The sequence below is a fragment of the Rhinopithecus bieti genome, unplaced genomic scaffold (genome assembly GCF_001698545.2).
Source record: "Rhinopithecus bieti isolate Rb0 unplaced genomic scaffold, ASM169854v2 scaffold_11252, whole genome shotgun sequence".
NCBI classification, from domain to species: Eukaryota; Metazoa; Chordata; class Mammalia; order Primates; family Cercopithecidae; genus Rhinopithecus; species Rhinopithecus bieti.
Genome location: NW_016806895.1, coordinates 816,725 through 840,712, shown reverse-complemented (window position 1 = coordinate 840,712; position 23,988 = coordinate 816,725). Strand labels below are relative to the sequence as shown.

General features: G+C 45.8%; 2 protein-coding genes across 5 annotated transcripts in view; one reads left to right on the top strand and one right to left on the bottom strand.

The window, feature by feature from the left end:
• ARG2 (arginase 2) overlaps nucleotides 1–7,296 on the bottom strand; it is a 38,675-nt gene extending 31,379 nt beyond the window's left edge. The window contains exons 1-2 of one of the 2 annotated variants that reach the window (XM_017878600.1): nucleotides 7,172–7,296; nucleotides 2,060–2,132 (exon numbers count right to left, since the gene is read on the bottom strand). In XM_017878600.1, coding sequence (XP_017734089.1) covers nucleotides 2,060–2,081 — 22 coding nt within the window. In that variant the 5' untranslated portion in view covers nucleotides 2,082–2,132; nucleotides 7,172–7,296. Of the gene's footprint in view, nucleotides 1–2,059; nucleotides 2,133–2,927; nucleotides 3,226–7,171 lie in introns of those variants that run through there. The other variant, XM_017878599.1, reaches the window with a different exon arrangement.
• A 14,798-nt stretch (nucleotides 7,297–22,094) lies between these two features.
• The window catches only part of PIGH (phosphatidylinositol glycan anchor biosynthesis class H), a 26,307-nt gene continuing 24,413 nt past the window's right edge, over nucleotides 22,095–23,988 (top strand). Inside the window, exon 1 of one of the 3 annotated variants that reach the window (XM_017878596.1) lies at nucleotides 22,095–22,370. In XM_017878596.1, coding sequence (XP_017734085.1) covers nucleotides 22,191–22,370 — 180 coding nt within the window. In that variant the 5' untranslated portion in view covers nucleotides 22,095–22,190. The remainder of the gene's footprint in view (nucleotides 22,371–23,988) is intronic. The other 2 variants (XM_017878597.1, XM_017878598.1) reach the window with 2 other exon arrangements.

Below are 23,988 nucleotides of genomic sequence, written 5' to 3'. Positions count from 1 at the left end.
TTAGAGAGGAAGCAGTAGAGGGAGTAGTATTTGCAGGAGAATGGCTTCCCCTGCACTGGAGTGGAAAAATACCAAGAGCTGTGACAGGAAAGGAAGTCTACAAAGCATGAGTAAGAGAAGCTGCTACAAATGTGCCCTTCCCCCTCATTCAGCAGCCTCAGCTGATTATTATAGAGGTCTCCTCCAGAAGAGACTGAAACCGCTTCTTGTCAGGAGTCTCTCGTGGCAGAACCTACAGATGGTAGAGCAATTTGAGCAATGCTTGGCCAAGTTCAGATGGACTGCAGAGATATCTCCAGGATTTAAAAATAGTGATAACCAGAGATTGTCGTCTTCAGTGTAAAATGATTCTTTTAAAAAGGCAATGTGTACAAACTATTTTAAGAGACAGTACGTTCATTTATAGGCAGGAATAAAAACCTCCTTCCATTAGGTAACTTGCGACACATTAAAAGAAGACTAAATCTTAGCAGTCTGTCTTTAATCTTCGGTGGTGAACTTGGAGAGTTATTAAAATGACTAAGAGAGGCCTTAAGTAAAGAAGAAACTGCAATTGTTTAATAAAGAAACAAGGTCTGAGTATTGAATCCAAGTCACCATATCCATGTGTAGGCGGAGGTAAATGAAGGACACCTCAACTCAAGGTGGTCTCAGTGACTTCATTATTCCTGTCTTTTGGAAGGAGATGACTTCACTTGGACTGGACTTATGACCAGCAGATAAGATTTCAGAGCAACAGTAGGGAGTTAACTTAGATTCTGTGTTATTATCTCCATAATCTCCGTGCTGCCTCACATTTTGCTCTTATAGCACCGGAAAAGATATGTGAATGATCCAAACATGAACAGAGCAAATGGCCTTAAACAGAGGCTAGAAACATTTAGATTGGATATAAAGAAGAATCTTCCTGCCATAAATGTATTTATTTATTTGAGATAAAGTCTTACTCTGTCGCCCAGGCTGGAGTGCAGTGGCACAATTTTGGCTCACCGCAACCTTTGCCTCCCAGGTTCAAGCAATTCTTCTGTCTCAGGCTCCTGAGTAGCTGGGACTACAGGTGCATGCTACTATGCCTAATTTTTGTATTTTTAGTAGAGAAGGAATTTCACCATATTGATCAGGCTGGTCTCAAACTCCTGACCTCAGGTGATCCACCCACCTCAGCCTCCCTAAGTGCTGGGATTACAGGCATGAACCACCGCGCCCTGCTTATAAAGGTATTCAAATTTGGTGCTGTTACTAAGAGAAGGGTTCTCCCTTACTATAGAAATGGCATTTATAGCCGAACACAGTGGCTCACACCTATAATCCTAGCACTTTGGGAAGCTGAGGTGGGCGGATCACCTGAGATCAGGAGTTCAAGACCAGCCTGACCAACATGGTGACACCCTGTGTCTACTAAAAATACAAAAATTAGCCAGGTGTAGTGGCACACACCTGTAATTCCAGCTACTTGGGAGGAGAATCGCTTGAACCCAGAAGGTGGAGGTTGCAGTGAGCCAGGGTTGCACCATTGCACTCCAGCCTGGGTGATGGAACAAGACTCCATGTCAAAAAAAGACAAAAAAGAACTCGGAAAACACAGATCTAAGCCTATTAGTTCTATAAGATCTATGAGTCTATAAGACCTATATTACTGCTTCCAGTAATAAAGATATTAACCTTGGAGAGGAAATAATTTGAAGACAGGAAACTGGCAAGACTGACAAATCATAAGCATCTCAAGATTGAGTTAGGAAAATGGAATTTTAAGGGGAAAGGTTGACTATGCAGTTGAAGCTGGAGTTAGTGTTCTTAGCATCACTTGCATTCACTGGCAGCTGTTCAGACCTTGCCTCACTCTACCGCCTTGCCTTCCAACACACTGTTTATTGCAAGAGGACTTTCCCTGATGACTCCTTGATAGATCTTAAGCTGTAGATGGAATCCAAAGGAGGATGCGGGATGTGGCAGACTGTTCCCAAACACAAAGCTATGTGGTCCCTGGGTGTCAGAGAAAAAGATTCTGAAGTGCTCTATTACTAGTCCTGCACTGATATCTAAAAATCTAACCACTTACCCAAACTGGAGAGCCTTTTCATCAAGCCAGCTTCTCTTATGGCAGCGGGACCATGCTCCACTCCTTTTCTTTTCTGTCAATCACAAAAATTACAGTTAGAGGTAGAGAAGATGACTGAAAAAAACCACTTTGGTACACTTAGTTCCCAGCAGGTTCCTCTGAAAACCTGTGACAGCATCAGCCCTTCCATCTATGACTGTCCTTCTAACTCCATTGTTGGAATCACATCAGCTGCCCAAGCCAAGACGGGAGAGGCTGAGCCAGGTTAGGATCCGGGAACTAGGTGTGTGGGGGGCTGGCTAGGGCCAGAGACCGGGCTTCTAGAAGACTGAGCGCTCCGGACTGCAGGTTTCCTTCATTGAAGAGAACAAAACAGCTCCTCCCGGCCTCCCGCGCTGGAGAGGCCAGCTCCAATTTCCCTCCCAGTCAAATAAAGCTCATTCTGAGTGCATGGATCCAGAAGACTTAAATCCTCGGTCCCTCCCTTTAACCTCCTCCATCGATTCTCCACTGGGGATTCTGGCCAGTTTCGCCTCCTCCAGCCCCTCCAAGGAATCCTCTTCCTCATTCACTCCCCTCCATCACCCCAAGCTGCATCCACTGTTTTCTCGGTCTTTCTGGGGAAGCCGCAGAAACTCGCCCTCATCCCAAACAGGGTGGCCTCCACCCCTCCCTCCCTCTCCATCCTCTGTCGGGGAAAGTCCCACACGCTCCCACGGTGCCCAATCGCGGGAACCCGCCAGCTCTTCCCCTCGCCTTTTCTCCCCATCCTCTCCTCGCCTCCCAGTCCCCCGCACCCCACCGCCGCCTTCTCCAGGTTCTAGGGGGCGGAGGATCCTGCCCGGCGGTGCCAGGTGCCAGTTCTCACCTGCCCTTGTGAGAACGGGGCTCCTATCACAGCCACAGAGTGGACGGATTTCTTCAGGATGGAATGCACTCGCTTCTGGAGGAGACGCGAGAGGCTGCCCCTTAGGGACATGATCCGTGGCACTGAGAATCTCCAAGGCAGAGGCTCAAGGCGGCTGGAAGCCGGGAGTGAGCGCCACCGCCGGTCGCTGCGCCTACCTACTCGCTCCAGCCTCCGCCCCGCCCCGTGACGTCACCACCACATTGTCCCCGCCCCGACCCCGCCGCCCGCGCCTCCAACCAGCCCCCGGCACACCTTCGCAGGCCCCGCCCACCGCTCTGCAGGGCTGGGACATGCCTTCGATGACGTCACCCCACGCTGGCCTGGGCTCTCCGGCCAGGGACATGCCCCTGCCTCTGATGCCAGAAGGCCAATATCCAGGTCTGGCCAGTAAGAGCGGTCACTAACAGGGGTGTCCCTTCGCGGGAGGCGGCCGGCCCCTGCCAGGTTCCTGAACTTGGCGGAAAGCAGGAATCAACACGAATCTTCACGCCTGGCTGATGCTGACGATGGGCTGGCTCGGTTGGGTCTGGTCTGACCAGACCCCACGTGAGTGCCCTGCCTAGTCAAAACCAGCATCCATCTTCTTCGTTCTGTCTCAAAGCTCAAAGCCCAGGAAACACTCTTAGACTTTGTGCATCAGTGAAATTTAGATTCGGAGATATAATATAGATGAGAGCTCTCCGAGCCAGGCACGTTTGTAAAGAGCCATCTACCTTAGGTATTTTGAATGAAAGAGGTTAGGATTTACAAAGCAATTACCTTCTAAATGTTTTTAATTCTTTACCTGAATAACGGGAGCGCTGGTTATTAAAAAGCAAATATAGCAACGTATTTAGACTATTTCTAAGTTTGGGGTAGGCTAAAGAGCTGAAAGTACTAAGTAACTACTTAAGAGTTTTAACAACTAATAATTTAATAATACTCAGCATTCCAAGAACTTTACCCCTCCAATTCTATACCACAGGTTACTTTTTAAAGCAAAGAAGACAAGATCAAAGGCATAAGTAATTTTCCCAGAGCCACATAGCTTGTAAGTGGCAGAGCTGACTCCACATTCCAAGTTCTTAACCAACACACCATGGCATGCACGAATCTAGACATTATTTCTACCAAATTAATTTTTTACATAAACACCTGATGTCAATTTACACACTGCTTTCCAAAATAGTTCAGAGGTCTGCATGGCAACACCATAACTCCAAAGGAGCTTTAGTACCTTAAGGCACTTTATTTTTAGAGGCTCTGTTGTGTACTGTGTCCCCCTGCTGGTTTAACAATGCTGTCTTTGAGGCCTTTGCAAAATAACTGCTGTAAGTCAGTGGTTCTGAAAGTGTGGTCCCAGACCAGCAGCATCAGCATCACCTGGATACAGCATCAAGAAGAAACCGGCTGCACACGGTGACTCACCTCTGTAATTCGAGCACTTTGGAAGGCCAAGACAGAGGATCTCCTGAGCCCAGGAGTTTGAGACCAGCCTGGGCAGCATAGTGAGATGCTGACTGTACCAGAGATTTAAAAAAAAAAAAAAGCTGAGTGTCGTGGCATGTGCCTATGGCCCCAGCTACTCGGGAGGCTAAAGTGGGAGGATTTCTTGAGCCCAGGAAGTCGAGGCACTAGTAACCTATGTTTTAACAAGCCCTCCAGGAATGGGAGGGGGCGTGGTCAGGGATTCAGTCACAGATGCGTCATACTTGTTCAGTTCACTGAAATTATGTTGATACTTTTGTATTTCTTGCCCATCACCACATTCAATTTTTTCCCCTTTACTATGTTTTCTGAAGTTGATACTGGCACAGGTTGCCTCAGGGCTTCCTGTGCTACTGCAAAAACCTCTTGCTTCCACTGGGTGAGGTGGCTCATGCCTGTAATCCCAGCACTTTGGGAGGCCAAGGCAGGTGGATCACCTGAGGTCAGGGGTTTGAGACCAGCCTGGCTAGCATGGAGAAACCCGTCTCTACTAAAAATACAAAAAGCTGGACGTGGTGGCAGGTGCCTGTAATCCCAACTACTCAGGAGGCTGAGGCAGGAGAATCGCTTGAACCTGGGAGGCGGAGGTTGCGGTGAGCTGAGATTCTGCCATTGCACTCCAGCCTGGGCAATAAGAGCGAAACTCTGTCTCAAAAACGAACGAACAACAACAAAAAACCAAAAGCCTCTTGCTTTTTGAGCATTTACTCTGGATCACCAGACTGACCTTTCCAAAGTGCTACTTTAATCCTGCATGTCATTTTCAGTGGTTTTCCACAACCTATAGTTTAGTCAGAGATAAATTACTAGTTCCACTTTATTATGTACTGGGAAAGTGAACAGGAGATTGTTATACAGGTTGAGCATTCTTAATCCAAAAATCTAAAATCCCAATCCAAATTTTCAGCACCTACATGATGACACAAGTGGAAAATCCCATACTGGACCTCATGTGACCAGTCCCAGTCAAAATGCAGTCAGTTTGGTCTGAAGGTAGTGAGTTACCTTAATTGTTCACAGTCAGTTACAGATGGAAAACCTTGTTCTATTTTTTCTCCCCTTCTCACTACTGCACTTGACTAGTCTTAAAAAAAAGAAAGAAAGAAAGAAAGAAAAGAAAAAAAGAAAGAAAAACAGAAAAGAAAAAAAAAGGCTGCGTGCAGTGGCTCATGCCTATGAGTCATGATTGCATCATTGCACTGCAGCCTGGGTGACAGAGCCAGACCCTGTCTCTAAAGAAAATAAAAACAAGACCTGGCGTGGTGGCTTACACCTGTAATCCCAGCACTTTGGGAGGCCGAGGTAGGTGGATTGCTTGAGGTCAGGAGTTCGAGACCAGTCTGGCCAACATGGCGAAACCCCATCTCTACTAAAAACACAATAAAATTAGCCAGGCGTGGTGGCATGTGCCTGTAATCCCAGCTACTTGGGAGGCTGAAGCAGGTCAATTGTTTGAACCAGGGAGGTAGATGTTGCAGTGAGCCAAGATAGCACCACTGCACTTCAGCCTGGGTGACAGAGTGAGGACTCTGTCTCAAAAGATAAATAAATAAAAATAAAAATAGAAACAATGCAGGCAAAACTTTGTTTCATGAACAAAATTATTTAAAATATTTTATAAAATCACCTTCAGGATATGTGTATAAGGTGTATATGAACATAAGTAAGTTTCATGTTTAAAGTTGAATCCCATCCTATGATACCTCATTATGTATATGCAAATATTCAAATAAAAATCCAAATCTTTTTTTGGGCCATATGCAGAACAGAACAAGAAAAAGGCTGAAGGAGACCTCTTGGGTGCACTGGGATCCTTGAACTTTTTTTGTCTCCCCTTTAGGAGGGATATATGTTTTTTTTTTTTTTTGAGACAGAGTCTTTGCTCTGTCGCCCAGGCTGGAGTGCTAGTGGTGCCACCTCGGCTGCTGCTTCAAGGCTTCGCCTCGCCGGATCACGCCTTATCTCCTTGCCTCAGCCAACAAATAGCTGGGATCTACCAGGCGCTTCCGCCACCGCTCCTGGCTGATATTTTTTTTGTCTTTTAGTAGATGACGTAGTTTCACCGTGTTAGCCAGGTATTGGTTTCGTATTCTCTTTTTGATCCTCGTGATTCCGCCCACCTCGGCTCTCCCAAAGTCTGAGACTTTACAAGATTACAGGCGTGAGCCACCGCGCCCGGCGGGATATATGTTTTAATTTCTCTTTCATAGCGGGCCTTGTCCGCCCTTGCCATAGCTTCAAATTGTCCTTTCTCTTTAGCAGACATGGTCTTCCACCTCTCTGAGCACTTCTTAGAAAACTCTGAGAAGTCGACTGAAGCATCTAGGTGCTTCTTCTTATGCTCCTCCGGACAAGTTTGCACACAAAACACATATGATGGCATTTTGCCTCTTGGCTTCTTAAGATCTCCTTTGCCCATGTTTAGTCATTTTTCCTCAGCGAGGCACAGAGTCGCTCAGTGCCCATCTGGCTCTCACTTGCCCCAGCACTGTCTTTATGGAGCTCAATGTACTGCTTATAATTCATTTTTAAAACCCCAAAGTTCATAAAACAGAAACTCAAAGCAAAACAAAAAACAAACCCCAAAGTTCAAAATGAATACCTGCTTTTATTTTCAAAACAGGCATTTAAGAATGTTTTTAAAAATAAAATTCTAAAGTCATAAAGAATGAGTTACATTTTTAAAATTTACTTTAAAACTTGTACCCTGTTAGTGCATCGCTCTAGGATCCCACCTCAGGTTCAAACCAGTTTGCTCCATTTTTCTTCTTCCTCTGTAGGAAAATCTAGAGATTTGGCCTCTTTCCTTTAATTGCGTGGCTGCCAACACACACTCTATCCCTTAATAGGTTGCTGGGAGTTGTGGGGTGGGGAACTGTGAGGGAGTAGGAATAAGCAAGATGCAATTGTCAGGTTTGCTGATTTCTGTGGTGTAAATACTTCTTATTTATGAGCTCCCATTGTGATGTCACTGAACATGGAGTTGGGAAGAGGTGCTCATTATACAATATTTCTACCACACAGATACAATCAACACAAAGAAACTCAAGGACATAAATAATAGGAAGACATAGTAAAATAATTAGGCAGTGATAAGTCTGGAGTCTATATTATCTTTGGTTTTAATATAATTTATGTAGTTAAATTATTACAGGCTGGAGTACAGTGGCACAATCACAGCTCACAGCAACCTTGACCTCCTGGATTCACGCAATCCTCCCACCTCAGCCTCCTGAGTAGCTGGGACTACAGGTGCATGCCACCATACCCAGCTAATTTCTTTCTTTTTTTTTTTTTGGAGAGATGGGGTTCTCATTATGCTGCCTAGACTGGTCTTAAACTCGTGGGCTCAAGCGATCCTCCTTGCCTCAGCCTCCCAAAGCTGAGATTACAGGCATGAGCCACCATACGGTTGTGTTTGACAACTGGCTCACAAAATTCTAAAAATTGCAAGCTGCTAAGAGCAGGCTGTAGCACACCATTGTTTACTGCAAATCCAAGGAGACTCACAGAAGGGTAAACTGCAAATTCTCAAAGGCAGTGTAGTGGCAGAAAAGTGTGATAACTTTCCTCATCCATCGTAAGGAACAGCCACCACTCCTATAGCAAACGACAGATTAACAAGAGAAAAGAACCAGGTGCAGTGGCTCATGCCTATAATGCTAGCACTTCGGGAGGCCAAGGCAGGAAGATTGCTTGAGCCCAGGAATTCAGGACCAGCCTGGACAACATAACAAGACCCTGTCTCTACAAAAAAATAAACAAAATTAGCTGGGTGTGGTGGTGTACACCTGTAGACCCAGCTACTCAGGAAACAGGAGCCAGAAGGATCACTTGAGCCCAAGAGGTCGAGGCTGCAGTGAACTGTGATCATGCCACTGCACTCTAGCCTGGGTGACAGAGTGAGACCCTGTCTCAAAAAAAGAAAACAGGCCAGGCGCAGTGGCTCAAGCCTGTAATCCCAGCACTTTGGGAGGCCGAAGACCGGTGCCAGATCCACAGAAAGGTCTAAGGAGGAATCCCAGGACCATCCTGGGTGAACACGGTTGAACCCGTCTCCTTACTAAAAAATACATAAAAAAAAAAGGCCCCGGCGCTGGTGGCTTCTCCAAGCTGTAATCCCATGCCACTTTGGGAGCCAAGAACGGGGTTGATCACGAGGTCCAAGGAGACGAGACCTACCTGGCCAACCACGTGAAAACCGTCCTACTAAATCAAAAAAAACTTAGCGTGTGGCGAGGGGTGGTCAGTTGGCTTGTAGTCCAGCCACTCCGGGAGGCCAAGGCAGGAGAAATGGCTGTAAACCCGGGGAGGGGCGGGAGCCTTTCCAGTGGGACCCTGAGATCTTGCCCACTGCCACTCTCCAGCCCCTGGGGCAGCAAGCCGAGACTTTTTGTCTCAAAAAAAAAAAAAAAAAAAAAAGGAAAACAAAACAAAACCAAAAGAAAATTGTAACAAACTTATTTCATCAAAGTTTTACATGACACTAAAGCCTTCAGAAATGAAGACCCATTATCCCCCAAAAGCAGGGCACCACAGTGATTGAAAAGTGGTAGTGATTTGTAGTTGTGGATGCTGAACTTGTGTGAGATGTTGATTCTGAACCTCTGTTTGGCAGTCTTTGAATCTTCTTGGTTAATATTGTTTTGGCAAATACAGACTGTAATGGTTACATGATGGCAGTGTTTATGGGCAACACAGGTGCACACCTGGCATTGATAACCCTGTTTCCCAAATACTCCCCAGATAAACTTCCTGCAGTAAGAGCAGTAGGTGGGCTGCCTCAGGTATGTGAGAATAATCTTGTTTCCATTGATCTGTTTTATTGGTGGGGAGGGGTTGGGTTTGGAGACAGGGTCTCATTCTGTCACTCAAGCTGGAGTGCAGTGGTACGATCATAGCTCACTGCAGCCTTGAACTCCTGGCTCAAGAAATCCTCCACCTCAGCCTTCCAAGTAGCTGGAACCACAAGCGTGCACCACCACTCCTGGCTAATTTTTATTTTAGAGACAGGATCTCACCATGTTGCTCAGGCTGGTCTTGAACTCCTGGTCTCAGATAATCCTCTCACCTCAGCCTCGTAAGTACCTGGGATTACAGGCTTGAGCCACCATGTCCTGCCCTATCAGGGTTATGACCACAGATACTTTCCCCTCTGGCTGCAGATTCACCAAGCCTTGTAAGGTGTTCAACGTGTTGGCCATGCTGGCCGTGCACAGCCGCTCCCAGTGAAAAGAAAAAAAAAAAAGCTCAGAGCAATCTTTTGAATCTGTGCTCCTGTATTGCAATCCTCAAGCTTGGTCCAAATAAATTCTCTAGTTATATTAATTTTGCCTCAGCTTCTTCCTTTTAGTCCACACTGGAATTGTTACCAGGGCAGCCCTAGAAATATAGCTGGGAAAGCTCATTATTTTCTTTCTTTTTTGAGACAGAGTCTCCCTCTGTCACCCAGGCGTGCAGTGGTGCGATCTCGGCTCCCTGTAACCTCCACCTCCTGGGTTCAAGAGATTCTTGTGCCTCAGCCTCCCGAGTAGCTGAGATTACAGGTGCACGCCACCACGGCTGGCTAATTTTTTGTATGTGTTTTTAGTAAGATGGTGGAGGGGGTGGTCTCACCACACTGGCCAGGCTGGTCTTGAACTCCTGGCCTCCAGTGATCTGCCTGCCTGGGCCTCCCAAAGTGCTGTGATTACAGGTGTGAACCACCGCACCCAGCCTATTTTCTTAAACCATAAACAGCTGTGAAAGCTCATTTTTTTTTTCCTTAACAGTGTTTTCTAGTCTTTTATCTGAAGGTACTTTGCTTAAAAGAACTCCAGATGGCCCGAGAAGCCACAGGAGCTTCAGAACCCTTCATCAATTACCAGAGGAAGATAAGGCTGGTGCAAAACTGGTGCCAACCGGAACTGGAAGCTCCTTGTTACCTTTAGATCATTAAGATATCATTATAATATCAAAATCCCACCCATAGAAGAAAATCCCCACCATTTTCTGAACATGCATTGTATAAAGATGCATGTTTATGATCTTGGGCTCCCAGCACATGTTTACATACCTCCCCTTCCCACATCTAACTCCATAAAATTCCCCAATTTCCCATGGCTCTGGGAGAAGGTGTCTTTAGAGCAGAGGTACCCAACCCCCGGGCCATTGACTGGTACTGGCCTGTGGCCTGTTAGGAACCAAGTTGCACAGCAGGAGGTGAGTAGCAGGTGGGCAAGCAAGCGAGTGAAGCTTCATCTGTATTTACAGCCACTCCCCATTGCTGGCATTACTGCCTGAGCTCCGCGTCCTGTCAGATCAGCAGCGGCATTAGATTCTCCTGGGAGCGTGGACCCTATTGTGAACTATGCATGTGAGGGATCTAGGTTGCACACTCCTTATGAGAATTTAATGCCTGATGATCTGTTACTGTCCCATCACCCACAGATGGGACCATTTAGTTGCAGGAAAACAAGCTCAGGGCTCCCACTGATTCTACATTATGGTGAGTTGTATAATTATTTCATTATATATTGCAATGTAATAATAAAAGCAATAAAGTGCACAATAAATGTAATGCACTTAAATCATCCCAAAACCATCCCCGCACCCTGGTCTGTGGAAAATTGTCTTCCATGAAACTGGTTCCTGCTGTCAAAAAGGTTGGAGAACATTGCTTTAGAGCAAGAGCTCTCTATTCATGGCCAGAAATAAAACCTGCTTGCCTTTTGTTTTTCCAATTGGTTGTTCTTTCTTTGCAACTAACACAAAGTAGGGAAAGAACTCAGTTTACCAGTGATAGAATTACAGGGTACATGTGGCCAGGCACGGTGGCTCACGCCTGTATTCCCAGTACTTTGGGAGGCTGAGGCAGGCGGATCACCTGAGCTCAGGAGTTCGAGACCAGCCTGGCCAATATGGTGAAACCCCCATCTCTACTTAAAAAAAAAAAAAAAAAAAAATTAGCCAGATGTGGTGGCGCATGCCTGTAGTCCCAGCTACTTGCGAGGCTGAGGCTGGAGAATCACTTGAACCTGGCTGGGAGGTGGAGGTTGCAATGAGCCAAGATGGCACCACTGCACTCCAGCCTGGGCGACAGTGTGAAACTCCATCTCAATAAATAAATAAATAAATAAATAATTACAGGGTACATGTTTACATGAAGTGGTCATAGCCCGGGGCATCTCATGGACGATGGCTGCCATCAGTGGCATTAGTGTACAGCTCCTCATTGTACATGGGTTTGTTGGTCCTCCATTGGTGCTGGTGTGGACCACATTCACCTCGTCCACACTCACCATCAGGTACGGCTCCAGCAGCTGGTGGCCCTTCATGAGCAAGTGGCACAGGTATCACAGTCTGATGGATTTTTCTTGCCTGCTGCCCTGCAAAAAAATCATTGAGAACAGCAGAAGTTGTGGCAAAGAAAGAGTTTAATAATTTCAGGGTCAAGCCAAGTGAGGAGAACAGGGAGAAATTTCTCAAATCCGTCTCTCCAAGAATTTGGAGGCTAGGGTTTTTTCAGGGTACTTTGGGAGGCAGGGAGCTGGGGAACTGAAACAATTGATTGGTTGGGGATAGAATCACAGGGGCCTCTAAAACTGTCTTTGCACAGCTGAGTCAGTTCCCAGGAAGTGTGGGTGGTCTCAGGACCAGGCGGCCTCTCTTGATCTACCGAAATGCTAAACCTGATAAGGATCTCCAAGGCCAGGTCTTTAGGTTTCACAATAGTGAGGTCATCTATAGGAGTAGTTGAGGAAGTTATCAATATTGAGACCCCCATTATGTGACTTTGGGGCAGTAAGCAACTTACAGAAAACAGAGGGAGCAATAGCAGCTCATTCTTTAACTATGTTCAAGCCCCTACCACAATTCTTCAGCAAAGTTCAAACCCCCACCATAATTGTAACCATGTCATATGAATGTGGCTTCAATCTCCAAACAAGGAGGGGGGTCAGTTCTCCTTGCCTCAAAGTTTAGCTATAAACTAAATTCCTCTTATAGTTATCTTGGTCTCTGTATTAGAATATACAAAACAAAGACAAAACAAAACAACAACAAAACCCCAAAACAATTTAGCTTGCAAGACTAGAAGCAAAATGGGGTCAGTCATGTTATATTTCATTACTTAAAATTCTGCAAAGGTGGTTTCTCAGGGAATGTGGATCCTTGAATAGCCATTCAACAGCATGGTGCTGGACCATAGGCTGGCGCCTCTGCCCCCGGCTGGCAACCCTTGAAGCAACCACAGGAGTGGAGGCAGCCCTGGGGAAAAGCGGCACCCAAGCGGCCCTTGACTAGCCATTCTGCCTTCTCCGTTGGCCCTTCTCCTCCCCTCATTCCCTTCATCCCTCCCAAGGTCGAAAGGAAGGGACCTGGCTCACTAGGGAAGCCTGTCCCCCTCAATCTCACAGTGCTTCCAGGGGCCTTGTTGGGACTCGCCCTTTCTCCAGGGCCAAGAAACTCCTCTACTCTGAAAGCTGGAGCTACCAGTCCCGTTAGTGCCAGCCCCTAGCGGATCCCCATCCCCTTCCCCTTTTCCTCCTCAAGAATATGTTTTGTTAAAATATTTGGCCTTTTGTCTTTGGTTCCTGAAACAACTCTACAGCAATAAATGTGAAAGGCTCTTGTTATTTATAATGAGCCCCTTTCAACCACACCTAAATTTATGTTAAGGCGGTGAGTTTTGTAAAGTCCCTAGGTAACCACAGGATTAGGGGCTGGTTACCAGGAGAAGCAACCATGTGCTGAGGGGCTTGAAATTCATACCCCTGCCCCGCCCCCAACACACACACACCTACAGGAAGGGGAAGAGGGGCTGAAGGTTGAGTTGGCCACCAATGACCAGTGATTTAATCAATCAGACCTACACAATGAAGCCTTCATATATAAACCCAAAAGGACTGAGTTCGCGGACATCTACATATGGGGTACAGGGAAGGCAGTGCACCCCAACTCCATGGGACAAAAGCGTCTGAGCTCAGGACCTTCCCAGACCTCCCTCTATGTATCTCTTCATCTGGCTATTCATTTGTATCCTTTAAAATATGCATTATAATAAACCAGTAAGCATAAGTGTTTCCCTGAGTTCTGTGAGCCTTCATGAGCAGTGGCACAGGTGTCACAGCCTGACTGGTTCTTCTTGCCTGCTGCCCTGAAAAAAACCACTGAGAACAGCGGGAGTTGCAGCAAAGACAGAGTTTATAGGAAATTAACTGAACCCAAAAGGAGCGTTGTGGGAATGCCAATAGCTGGTTGGTGGGAAGTTCCAGAAGCTTGGGCTTGCGATTGATGTCTCAAGTTGGGGTCGCTTTTGTGGGACTGAGCTGTTGACAAGTTCTGTAGGATCTGACGTGACTTCCAAGTGGACAGTGTCAGAATTGCTTGCTTGGTGTATGGGGAAAACCCCCCACACACTTGGTCACAGAAGTTTTCTGTGTTGTAAGAAACAACAGGAGAATGAAACTTTGTGTTTTGTTTTGTTGTTTTCTATTCCGTGCTCTTGTAAAAAAGTGCCCAGAGAGCTGCCTTGCCCCTTGTATCATGTGAGGACACAGCAAGAATGTGTCATCTGTGAAACGGGCTATCACCAGACACCAAATCTGCAGGCAACATGATCCTGGACTTCCCAGCCTCCAGGACTGTGACAAATAAATTTCTGAGGTTTCCTGTGAGGAAGTTTCCTGATTGGGAAAAGACTGAGACTTAGCACCAGAAAGTCCTAATTCAGCGTCATTCGGTATCAAAAAACCCAATAGAACCTTCCATACATTCTCATTGAAGCCCTAAACCTCCCTCCTTTTGTTTAAGGTGGTATATACAGTTGTCCCTCTATATTAGTTGGGGATTGGTTCCAGGACCTCCCTCAGATACCAAAATCTACAGACGCTTAAGTTCCCAATATAAAATGGCATCGTGTTTGCATATAGCCTATGCAATCCTCCTGTATACTTTAAATCATCTCTAGTCTACTTTTTATACCTAATACAATGTACATTATATGTAAATAGCCATTATCCTGTATTGTTCAGGGAATGATGGCAAGAAAAAAGTCTACGCAAGTTCAGTACAGACATTTTTTTTCCTCTTTTTCTTTTTTTTTCGACACAGGGTCTCACCCAGGCTGGAGTGCATTGGCATGAACATGGCTCACTGCAGTCTTGTCATCCTGGGCTCAAGGGATCCTGCTGCCTCAGCCTTCCGTGTAGCTGGGACAGTAGGCACGTGCCACAACACCCAGCTAACTTTTTTGATTTTTTGTAGAGACAGGGGTTTCACTTTGTTGCCCAGGCTGGTCTCAAACTCCTGGGCTCAAGCAATCCTCCTGTCTCAGCCTCCCAAAGTGCTGAGATTACAGGTGTGAGCCACCAAACCAGCTCTCTGAATATTTTCCACCCTTGGTTGGTTGAATTCATGGATGCAGAATCGAGAAATACAAAGGCCCTACTGGATACCTTTATCTCTGACTATTCAGAGTTACATTGTACTACGCAACACCCCAGTAGGTAAAGTAACATTTTCTCCTATTAAAGTCTATTGTCAGTTAATTCACAGGCCTCTAACATTAGAGCCTAGGATGGTAGAGGGAAAGATTTCCTCCCAAGAGTGCTTAACTCTGGCCGCTCCCTAAAAATAACTTGGGAGCTTTTAAAAATACTCACGTCCAGGTCGGGCGTGGTGGCTCACGCCTGTAATTCCAGCACTTTGGGAGGCAGAGGTGGGTGGATCACGAGGTCAAAAGATTAAGACTATCCTGGCCAACATGGTGAAACTCCGTCTCCACTAAAAATACAAACATTAGCTGGCCCTGGTGGCGGGCGCCTGTAGTCCTGGCTTCTTGGGAGGCTGAGGTAGGAGAATCTCTGGAACCTGGGAGGCGGAGGTTGCAGTGAGCTGATATCGTGCCACTGCACTCCAGCCTGGTGACAGAGTGAGACTCCGTCTCAAAAAAACAAAAACAAAAACAAACAAACAAAACTCATGTTCATGTTCTCCTTCCCTCACTGCCCATTCTGATTTAATTACCTGGGATGGACCCAGGTGTAGTAGTTTTTAAGAGCTCCCCAGCTGATTGTACTATGCAGCAGGGTAGAGAATCCAGTATTGAGAGTTACATCTTTCAGTACTTCTCAAATTTTAATGTCTAAGAGTATCACCTGAGAATTTTGCTAAAACTCAGATTGAGTCTATAGGTTTGGTGTGAGACCCAAGAATCTGCATTTTGAACAAGCACCGAGCCACTGCTGCTGGTTTACCGCCCACACTTTCAATATATCAGGCTTTTTAAAACTCAGAGCTCTTGGCCAGGCAGGGTGGCTCACGCCTGTCTGTAATCCCAGCACTTTGGGAGGCCGAGGTGGGCAGATCACGAGGTCAAGAGATCGAGACCATCCTGGCAAAGATGGTGAAACCTCCGTCTCTACCAAAAAATACAACAAATTAGCGGGGTGTGGTGGCGTGTGCCTGTAGTCCCAGCTACTCGGGAGGCTGAGGCAGGAGAATCGCTTGAAACCGGAAGGCGGAGGTTGCAGTGAGCCGAGATTGCACCACTGCACTCCAGCCTGAGCAACAAGAGCGAAACTCCATCTCAAAAACAACAACAACAAAAAACCAACAAAAACCAGGGTACCTTTCCTTTGAAATCTTCATTAAAAAATAGTTACATAAAGGTAACTTATTTCCAAGCCTACACAGTTGTGGCTTGATCAAAATCATGAAACTGAGCTGAAGGTGTTATAGTCTAATTGAACCTATTTGTAAAACCTATGCCCATCAAATTAGATGCATCTTTTATCTAAACTTTCTCACAAGCTTGGTTTAAGTACATTCGAAAACCTTTAGTGCATAAGAACAAAAAGTATCCTGATATTACAAGGGAAGAGAAACAGTCCACATAAAAGCCAGGTGTGTTCCTAAAGTTGAAAATACTAAGCTCTACTGTTTTAGAAAGCCACAAGATGGAGATGTGACTTCATGGAAAACAAACAAACAAACAAAAAAAAAAACTACTTTCTGCACTATATCAGATTCTGCCAATAGATTTCTTTCTATGTTTCCTTTCTTCTATTTTTTTCCCACTGTCATTCTTCCTTACTTGTAACAATTACTAGCCATTTACCCTGGCTATGAGAACAACAGGGTGACAGTAAGCAAACTATGGTAGATTAATGTCGGGGAAAAATAAGTATTTTTTCTTTCCATTGCCAGGTTAATGGCTGACAACAAAGCACACATCAACACGAGAAAAAGTATACAAGAAAACATATTAATCAGCTAGGTACAGTGGCTGACACCTGCAATCCCAGCACTTTAGGAGGCCGAGGCAGGCAGGTTGCTTGAGACTGGCCTGGGTAACATAGAGAAACCTTGCCTCTATTAAAAATACAAAAATTTGATGGCCTGGCGCGGTGGCTCAAGCCTGTAATCCCAACACTTTGGGAGGCCAAGACGGGCGGATCACGAGGTCAGGAGATCGAGACTATCCTGGCTAACACGGTGAAACCCCGTCTCTACTAAAAAATACAAAAAACTAGCCGGGCGAGGTGGCGGGCGCCTGTAGTCCCAGCTACTCGGGAGGCTGAGGCAGGAGAATGGTGTAAACCCGGGAGGCGGAGCTTGCAGTGAGCTGAGATCCGGCCACTGCACTCCAGCCCAGGCGACAGAGCGAGACTCTGTCTCAAAAAAAAAAAAAAAATGCAAAAATTAGCCTGACATGGTGGTGCGCACCTGTAGGCCCAACTACTGGGGAGGCTGAGGCAGGAGGATTGCTTGAGCCCAGGAGGTGGAGGTTGCAGTGAGCCAAGATTGCGCCACTGCACTCCAGCCTGGGTAACACAGCGAGACTATGTATAAAAAAAAATTAATATGAGAGAAGCATATAAATGTATTCAATATAAATTTTATATGACATAGGAGCTTTTGTAAAGAAGAAATACTTAGGTGGCAGGATTATGGATGTATTTTGTTTTATAAAATTTCAATTTGATGTTAGGTAAATACCAAACATACCTTACTAAAAACAGAGTGGCAAAGCTGGGCACAATGGCTCATGTCTGTAAGCCCAGCACTTTGGGAGGCCAAGGTGGGAGAATACTTTGAGCCCAGGAATTTGAAGGTATAGTGAGCTGATATTTGTGCCAATGGACTCTAGCCTGGGTAACAGAGTGAGATGCTGTCTCTAAAAATACATAAATAAAAAGGGAGAGGTAATACAATTTTTAATGTACACCATTTATAAGACTATCAGAAAACATCAAATACCTACAAATGAAGTCTAATGAAAGATGTGCAAATAATTGTTAAGCATTGCTAAAAGAAATTAGAGAAGACTTCAATAAATGGAGAGATGCCAGGTTCATGGATTGGAACATGTGGCATAGTTAAGATGTCAATTCTCCCTTAAATTGACTAATAGATTCAGTACAATCCAAGCAAAATTTTTGGTGAAAATACAGAAACCCTATAATAGCCAACACAATTTTGAAGAAAAGGTACAAAATGGAAAGACTTAACAGAATGAGAAATCAAGACCTACTGTAGAGCTACAGTAATTGAGACAGGTTGCTATTAGCGTAAGGGAAGACAAAATAGAACAACAGAACATAATAGTGTGGAAATAGACCGACAAATATGTGGTCGCCTATTTACAACAAAGGCACCATCACAATTGGGGGGAAAGGGTAGTCTTTTCAACACATGATGCTGGGAAGAAAAATTACCCTTAACTTCTACAAACAAAAATTAGTTCAAAATGGATCATTGACTTAAATATGTAAGGTAAAATAATTACGCTTCTAGGAAAAGAAATGTAGGCAAAGTTTTTTTGTTTTTTGTTTTTTTGTGTTTGACACAGGCTCTTACTCTGTCACCCACGCTGGAATGCAGTGACTTGATCATAGCTTACTGTAGCCTCAAACCCCTAGGCTCAAGCAGCCCTTCTGCCTGAGCCTCCCTAGTACCCAGGTGGTTTGCCCCATGCGCAGCTTTTTTTTTTTTTTTTTTTTTTTTTTTGGTAAAGTCAGAGTCTCGCTCTGTTGCCCAGCATGGTCTGAAACTCCTGAGCTCAAACGATCTTCCTTGCTCAGCCTCTCAAAGTGCTGGGATTACAGGCATGAGCCACCATGCCGGCAAGACAGGCAAAGCTTCCTAAACCAGACAAATATTGTACAACACTAGCCATAAAAGACAAGATTGATAAATCGGACTTTATGAAAATTAAAACCTCTGTTCATCAAAAGACACCATTAGAGTATGGAAAAGTAAGTCACAGACTGTGTTTTACTGCTTGGAGGATATACCTCAATTAAAAAAATTTCCTTAAATGGACAGATGAGGAGACTTCCGCTTCTGAAAGGTGGAACAGACATACCTTTGCCTATCCATCCCAGTAAGAAAGCTAAAACCCTTGCGCCTGTAATCCCAGCTACGTGGGAGGCTGAGGCACAAGAATGGCTTGAACCCAGGAGGTGGAGGTTGGAGTGAGTAGAGATTGTGCTACTGCACTCCAGCCTAGGCTACAGAGCGAGACTGTCTCAAAAGAACAAAAAACAAGGGCCAGGCGCGGTGGCTCACGCCTGTAATCCCAGCACTTTGAGAGGTCGAGGTGGGCAGATCACCTGAGGTCAGGAGTTTGAGACCAGCCAGACCAACACGGAGAAACCCTGTCCCTACTAAAAACAGAAAATTAGCCGGGCATGGTGGCGCATGCCTATAATCCCAGCTACTTGGGAGGCTGAGCTCAGCAGGAGAATCGCTTGAACCTGAGATGCGGAGGTTGTGGTGAGCCGAAATTGTGCCATTGCACTCCAGCCTGGGCAACAAGAGCAAAACTCCATCTCAAACAAACAAACAAACAAACAAGAAAACCCACAAAGTAGTAATAAGGATTTTAGTGACTGGGCACAGTGGTTCATGCCTGCAATCCCAGCATTTTAGGAGGCCAAGGCAAGAGGAATGCTTGAACCCAGGCATTCGAGGTTACAATGAGTTACGATTATACCACTACACTTCAGCCTGAGTAACAGAGCAAGACCCTCTCTCTAAAAAGAAAAAGAATTTTAGAGATCTTATATTACCACAGTATTTATTCCTAATAATTGAATTTTTTTTAAATTAAGTACATTTGGCCTTTTTCTTTCTATGACTCTATAATTGTGAAACTTCTTGGCCTGCTGGGCATGGTGACTCATTCCTGTAATCACAACTCTTTGGGAGGCTGAGGCCGAAGGATCAACTGAGCCCAGAAGTTTGAAAATAGCCTGGGAAACATAGTGAGATGCCATCTCTACAAAATATGCAAAAATTAGCCTGATGTGGTAAAGTGTGCCTATAGCCCTAGATACTTGGGGGGCTGAGATGGGAGGATCTCTTGAGCCCAGGAAGTTGAGACTGTAGTGAGCCGTGACTGCACCACTGCAGCACTCAACTTTGGGTGACAGAGCAAGACCTTGTCTCAAAAAGAAAAAAAGGAAAAAAAAGGAAGAAAGAAAAAGTAAAGAAACTTCTTAGCCTGTACAGGTACCTTTTGTATTGTAGACCCTCTGGAAGTTTGGTGAAACAAATGGACCCTTTATTATAATAATACTTTAAAATGTATAACTACATAGGACTTCTAAGAAAATCAACTATATTAAAATATGGTTATCAAAATATTTTAAAAACGTGTTACAGTGATGTTTCTCTTTATTGACACATTAAATAATAATAGCTAGTGATGCGTTTAATAATTACTGCAATTCTGAAGTAGCAATGACTAGAAATGACATTTTGAAACAATTATTGTGAAAAGAAAATATCTGTGATTTCTGTCAGTGACAAAAATCACAAACTCTAATACTAGTTTGTTGCCTATATTAATAATCAAAAGAAATGTTAAATTTTAATTAGAAGTTAATGAAACTAAAAATGACACACTGATTCTATCCGTGGAGCCCAAGTTAAGAACTCCAGGACTACTGACTTCCCCAAAACATTAACAGTACTTACATCTGAGTGATGGAAATACGGGTGGTTTACATTTTTTTCTTTTCTGTATTTTTCAAATTTTCCACAATAAGCAAATATCACTTTTTAAATTACAAAACACATGATATATGCAATAGTAAAAGGGGTGATGTGGTTTGGCTCTGTATGCCTACCCAAATCTCATGTCAAACTGTAATCTCCATTTGCTAGGGGAGGGACGCTCCACCATGCCCAGCTAATTTTTTTGTATTTTTAGTAGAGATGGGGTTTCACCATGTTGGCTAGGCTGATCTTGAACTCCTGACCCAAGTGATCTGCCCTCCTCAGCCTCCCAAAGTGCTGAGATTACAGTCATGAGCCACTACGTGCAGCCCATCACCAGTGTTTTGACAGTCCACACAGCCAATCCTGGGTCACATCAGAAGTAAAAATGGAACCCATACACCACTATTACTCACGAGTTCAGTAATTTTATTATCAATTCCATCTGCATCTCCCGCTCCTACTTAATTCCCAGCCAGGTCTTGCCTGTCTACTACAGTCCAAGCAGTCATTTGGGAGAGAGAACTCCCAGGCAGTGAAATCCAAACTCCGTACCAGACCCTACAAGACCCTCTTGGATCTGACCCCTACCTACCTCCCCAATTTCCAACTGTTTTCCTCACAAGTCAACCTTTCTGGCCTTTTGATTATTTCATTAAGCCAAGTTTGTTCCAACTTCGAGGGTTTTGTCTTTCCTGGTCTTCCTTTCTGGCAAATTCCTCCTCCAGAGCTCCTTCAGTCCTTTCTGGTTCCTCACCCTTGTAACTCCAGTGTCCTCTTAGAGACTTCCCATGACTGCCCTATGTAAAGTCAATCCCTGCCAGTCAGCATAGTATTGCCAACAATACTTTCTTATTTCCATATTGTCTCCTACTAGAAAGGAAGCTACTTGAGGGCAGAGACTGTCATCAACATCGTTCACTGCTGCATCCTTAGCACCTCAAACTACCCGGCACAGGAAAAAAGTGGGATGAATACCGGTGGATTCTCCTTGTGTCTCACTCCAGCTTAGAGAAATCGTCTTGCCAAGCAAAAGCATGATTAAATCTGTGGGTTTGGGCTGGGTGCGGTGGCTCACGCCTGTAATCCCAGCACTTTGGGAGGCCGAGGTGGGCTGATCACCTGAGGTCAGGAGTTCGAGACCAACCTGGCCAACATGGTGAAACCCCGTCTCTACTAAAAACCCAAAAATCAGCCAGGCGTGGTGGCGCACGCCTGTAATCCCAGCTACTCAGAAGGCTGAGGCAGGATAATCGCTTGAACCCGGGGGACGGAGGTTGCAGTGAGCCGAGTTCGCGCCATTCCATCTCAAAACAAAAACAAAAAACAAACTGTGGATTTGCTTGTTTTTAGACAGGGTCTTGCTCTGCCGCACAGGTTAGAGAGCAGGGGCATGATCTCGGCTCACTGCAACCTCGACCTCCCAGGCTCAAGCGATCCTCCCACCTTGGCCTCTCAAAGTGTTGGACTACAGAAGGGAGCCAACGCGCCCGGTCTAAAAACGGTTTTAATCCGTCCGCTGAACTATTGTCCCCGACGGGCTTTGTTCGAAGACAATCATAGAAGCTGGGTCAAGGCCGGCCGGGACGAACGCACAGTCACCAGCCCCACGCAGGGCTCTCGGCGCGCAACTGAGGCTGCGCAGGCTTAGGGCGGGGCGTGGTGACGCGGCTGCCGGAAGCGGGTCTGGAGCGGGCGGGACGTCTAGGGCAGGCGATCGCCGTGGAGCGCCGCGCGGTGCGGTGCGGGCGGCTGAGTGGGGGCGTCATGGAGGATGAGCGGAGCTTTTCGGATATCTGCGGCGGCCGCCTGGCCCTGCAGCGCCGCTACTACTCCCCGTCCTGCCGGGAATTCTGCCTCAGGTGCCCTCGGCTCTCGCTGCGTTCGCTCACCGCTGTCACCTGCACGGTGTGGCTGGCGGCCTACGGACTCTTCACCCTCTGCGAGGTAAGGGCAAGTCGGCCCCTCCCCGCGCTCGAAGGAGGGGGTTCGGCTTTGGGAGTGTCTTTGGGGTCTTTGGTCGAGCCCAGACCTCTGCTCGGCCCCTCCTACAATGATAGAACAGAAGGGCGGGAACTCACGGGTTCTGGGGACGACATTCCGCTGCTGGACAGCTCTTTAAATGACGTTTAGTGAAGTGTGTGCTCCTGGACAGTACCTTCCCCCTCCGTGGCTGTGCTCTGCTCGGTGGGTTCACTCAGCATACATCTAGTTCTTGCACGACGGTATAAAACTTTAACTTCCATGTGTTCTATGTAGTATAGGCGCGCAGTAATTTAATTCCAAGAGTTCAGGGAACTCTAAGTGGGTCTTCCTTGTCCATCACTTCTGCTCCTCAAAGTAGTACTGCTAACAATACTTTATGTAGACTTCCACAAACTGTCTTTGCCTCCACAAGTGTGTGTGTTTATCCGTGTGTATAGATAATGTTAGAGTTCTTCCTAATCTCTGTTTTTCAAGGCAGTTTTTTAACCCTCTGTCCTCCCAAACCCTTCCCCAATTTCAAGTACTTTTTTTTTTTTTTTTTTTTTTTGAGACGGAGTCTCGCTCTGTCGCCCAGGCTGGAGTGCAGTGGCCGGATCTCAGCTCACTGCAAGCTCCGCCTCCCGGGTTCACGCCATTCTCCTGCCTCAGCCTCCCGAGTAGCTGGGACTACAGGCGCCGCCACCTCGCCCGGCTAGTTTTGTATTTTAAGTAGAGACAGGGTTTCACCGTATTAGCCAGGACGGTCTCGATCTCCTGACCTCGTGATCCGCCCGTCTCGGCCTCCCAAAGTGCTGGGATTACAGGCTTGAGCCACCGCGCCCGGCAATTTCAAGTACTTTCTAAAGGATTATGAAATTTTGGACGTGTGTGGTATCTGTGCTCAATTTCCAGATTCATTCCTGTTTTCTTTGAGCCGCAATTTTCTACATCTCTAAAATAGAATTCATGCCTGCCATACCAGCTTCATGATATTGTGAGGGTTAAATGCAGTAACTTTGTGACAGCTCTCAAATAAAAAGAATTATCCCAATTGCCCTTTTCAGGGTGAGTTCTAGTTTCATATGTAGTGCCTGAATTGAATGTGTTATTCCAGAATTGATCTAATCAGAGCTAAGTACAGCAGGGCTATTTATTTCTGTAACTTGGATATTGTTTCTATTACTGCATCCATTAGCTTTTTTGCTGTCAAAGCATGTTTCAGAGCATGGTAATTTAGCGTAGAAATATGCCGAATTAAGACTGCCCTAATTGTAAGAAACTATATCTAACTGTATCTAAACTGTATGTTTGTTCAGGCAAAGGGCTGTACCTCACGCCTGTAATCCCAGCACTTTGGGAGGCTGAGGCAGGCGGATCACTTGAGGTCAGGAGTTCGATACCAGCCTGGCCAACATGGTGAAACCACGTCTTTACGAAAAATACAAAAATTAGCTGGGCGTGGTGGCTCACGCTTGCAGTGCCAGCTACTCGGGAGGCTGAGGCAGGAGAATTGCTTGAATCCGGTAGTCGGAGGTAGCAGTGAGCCGAGATCACGCCACTGCACTCCACCTGGGCAACAGAGGGAGACTCTGTCTCAAAA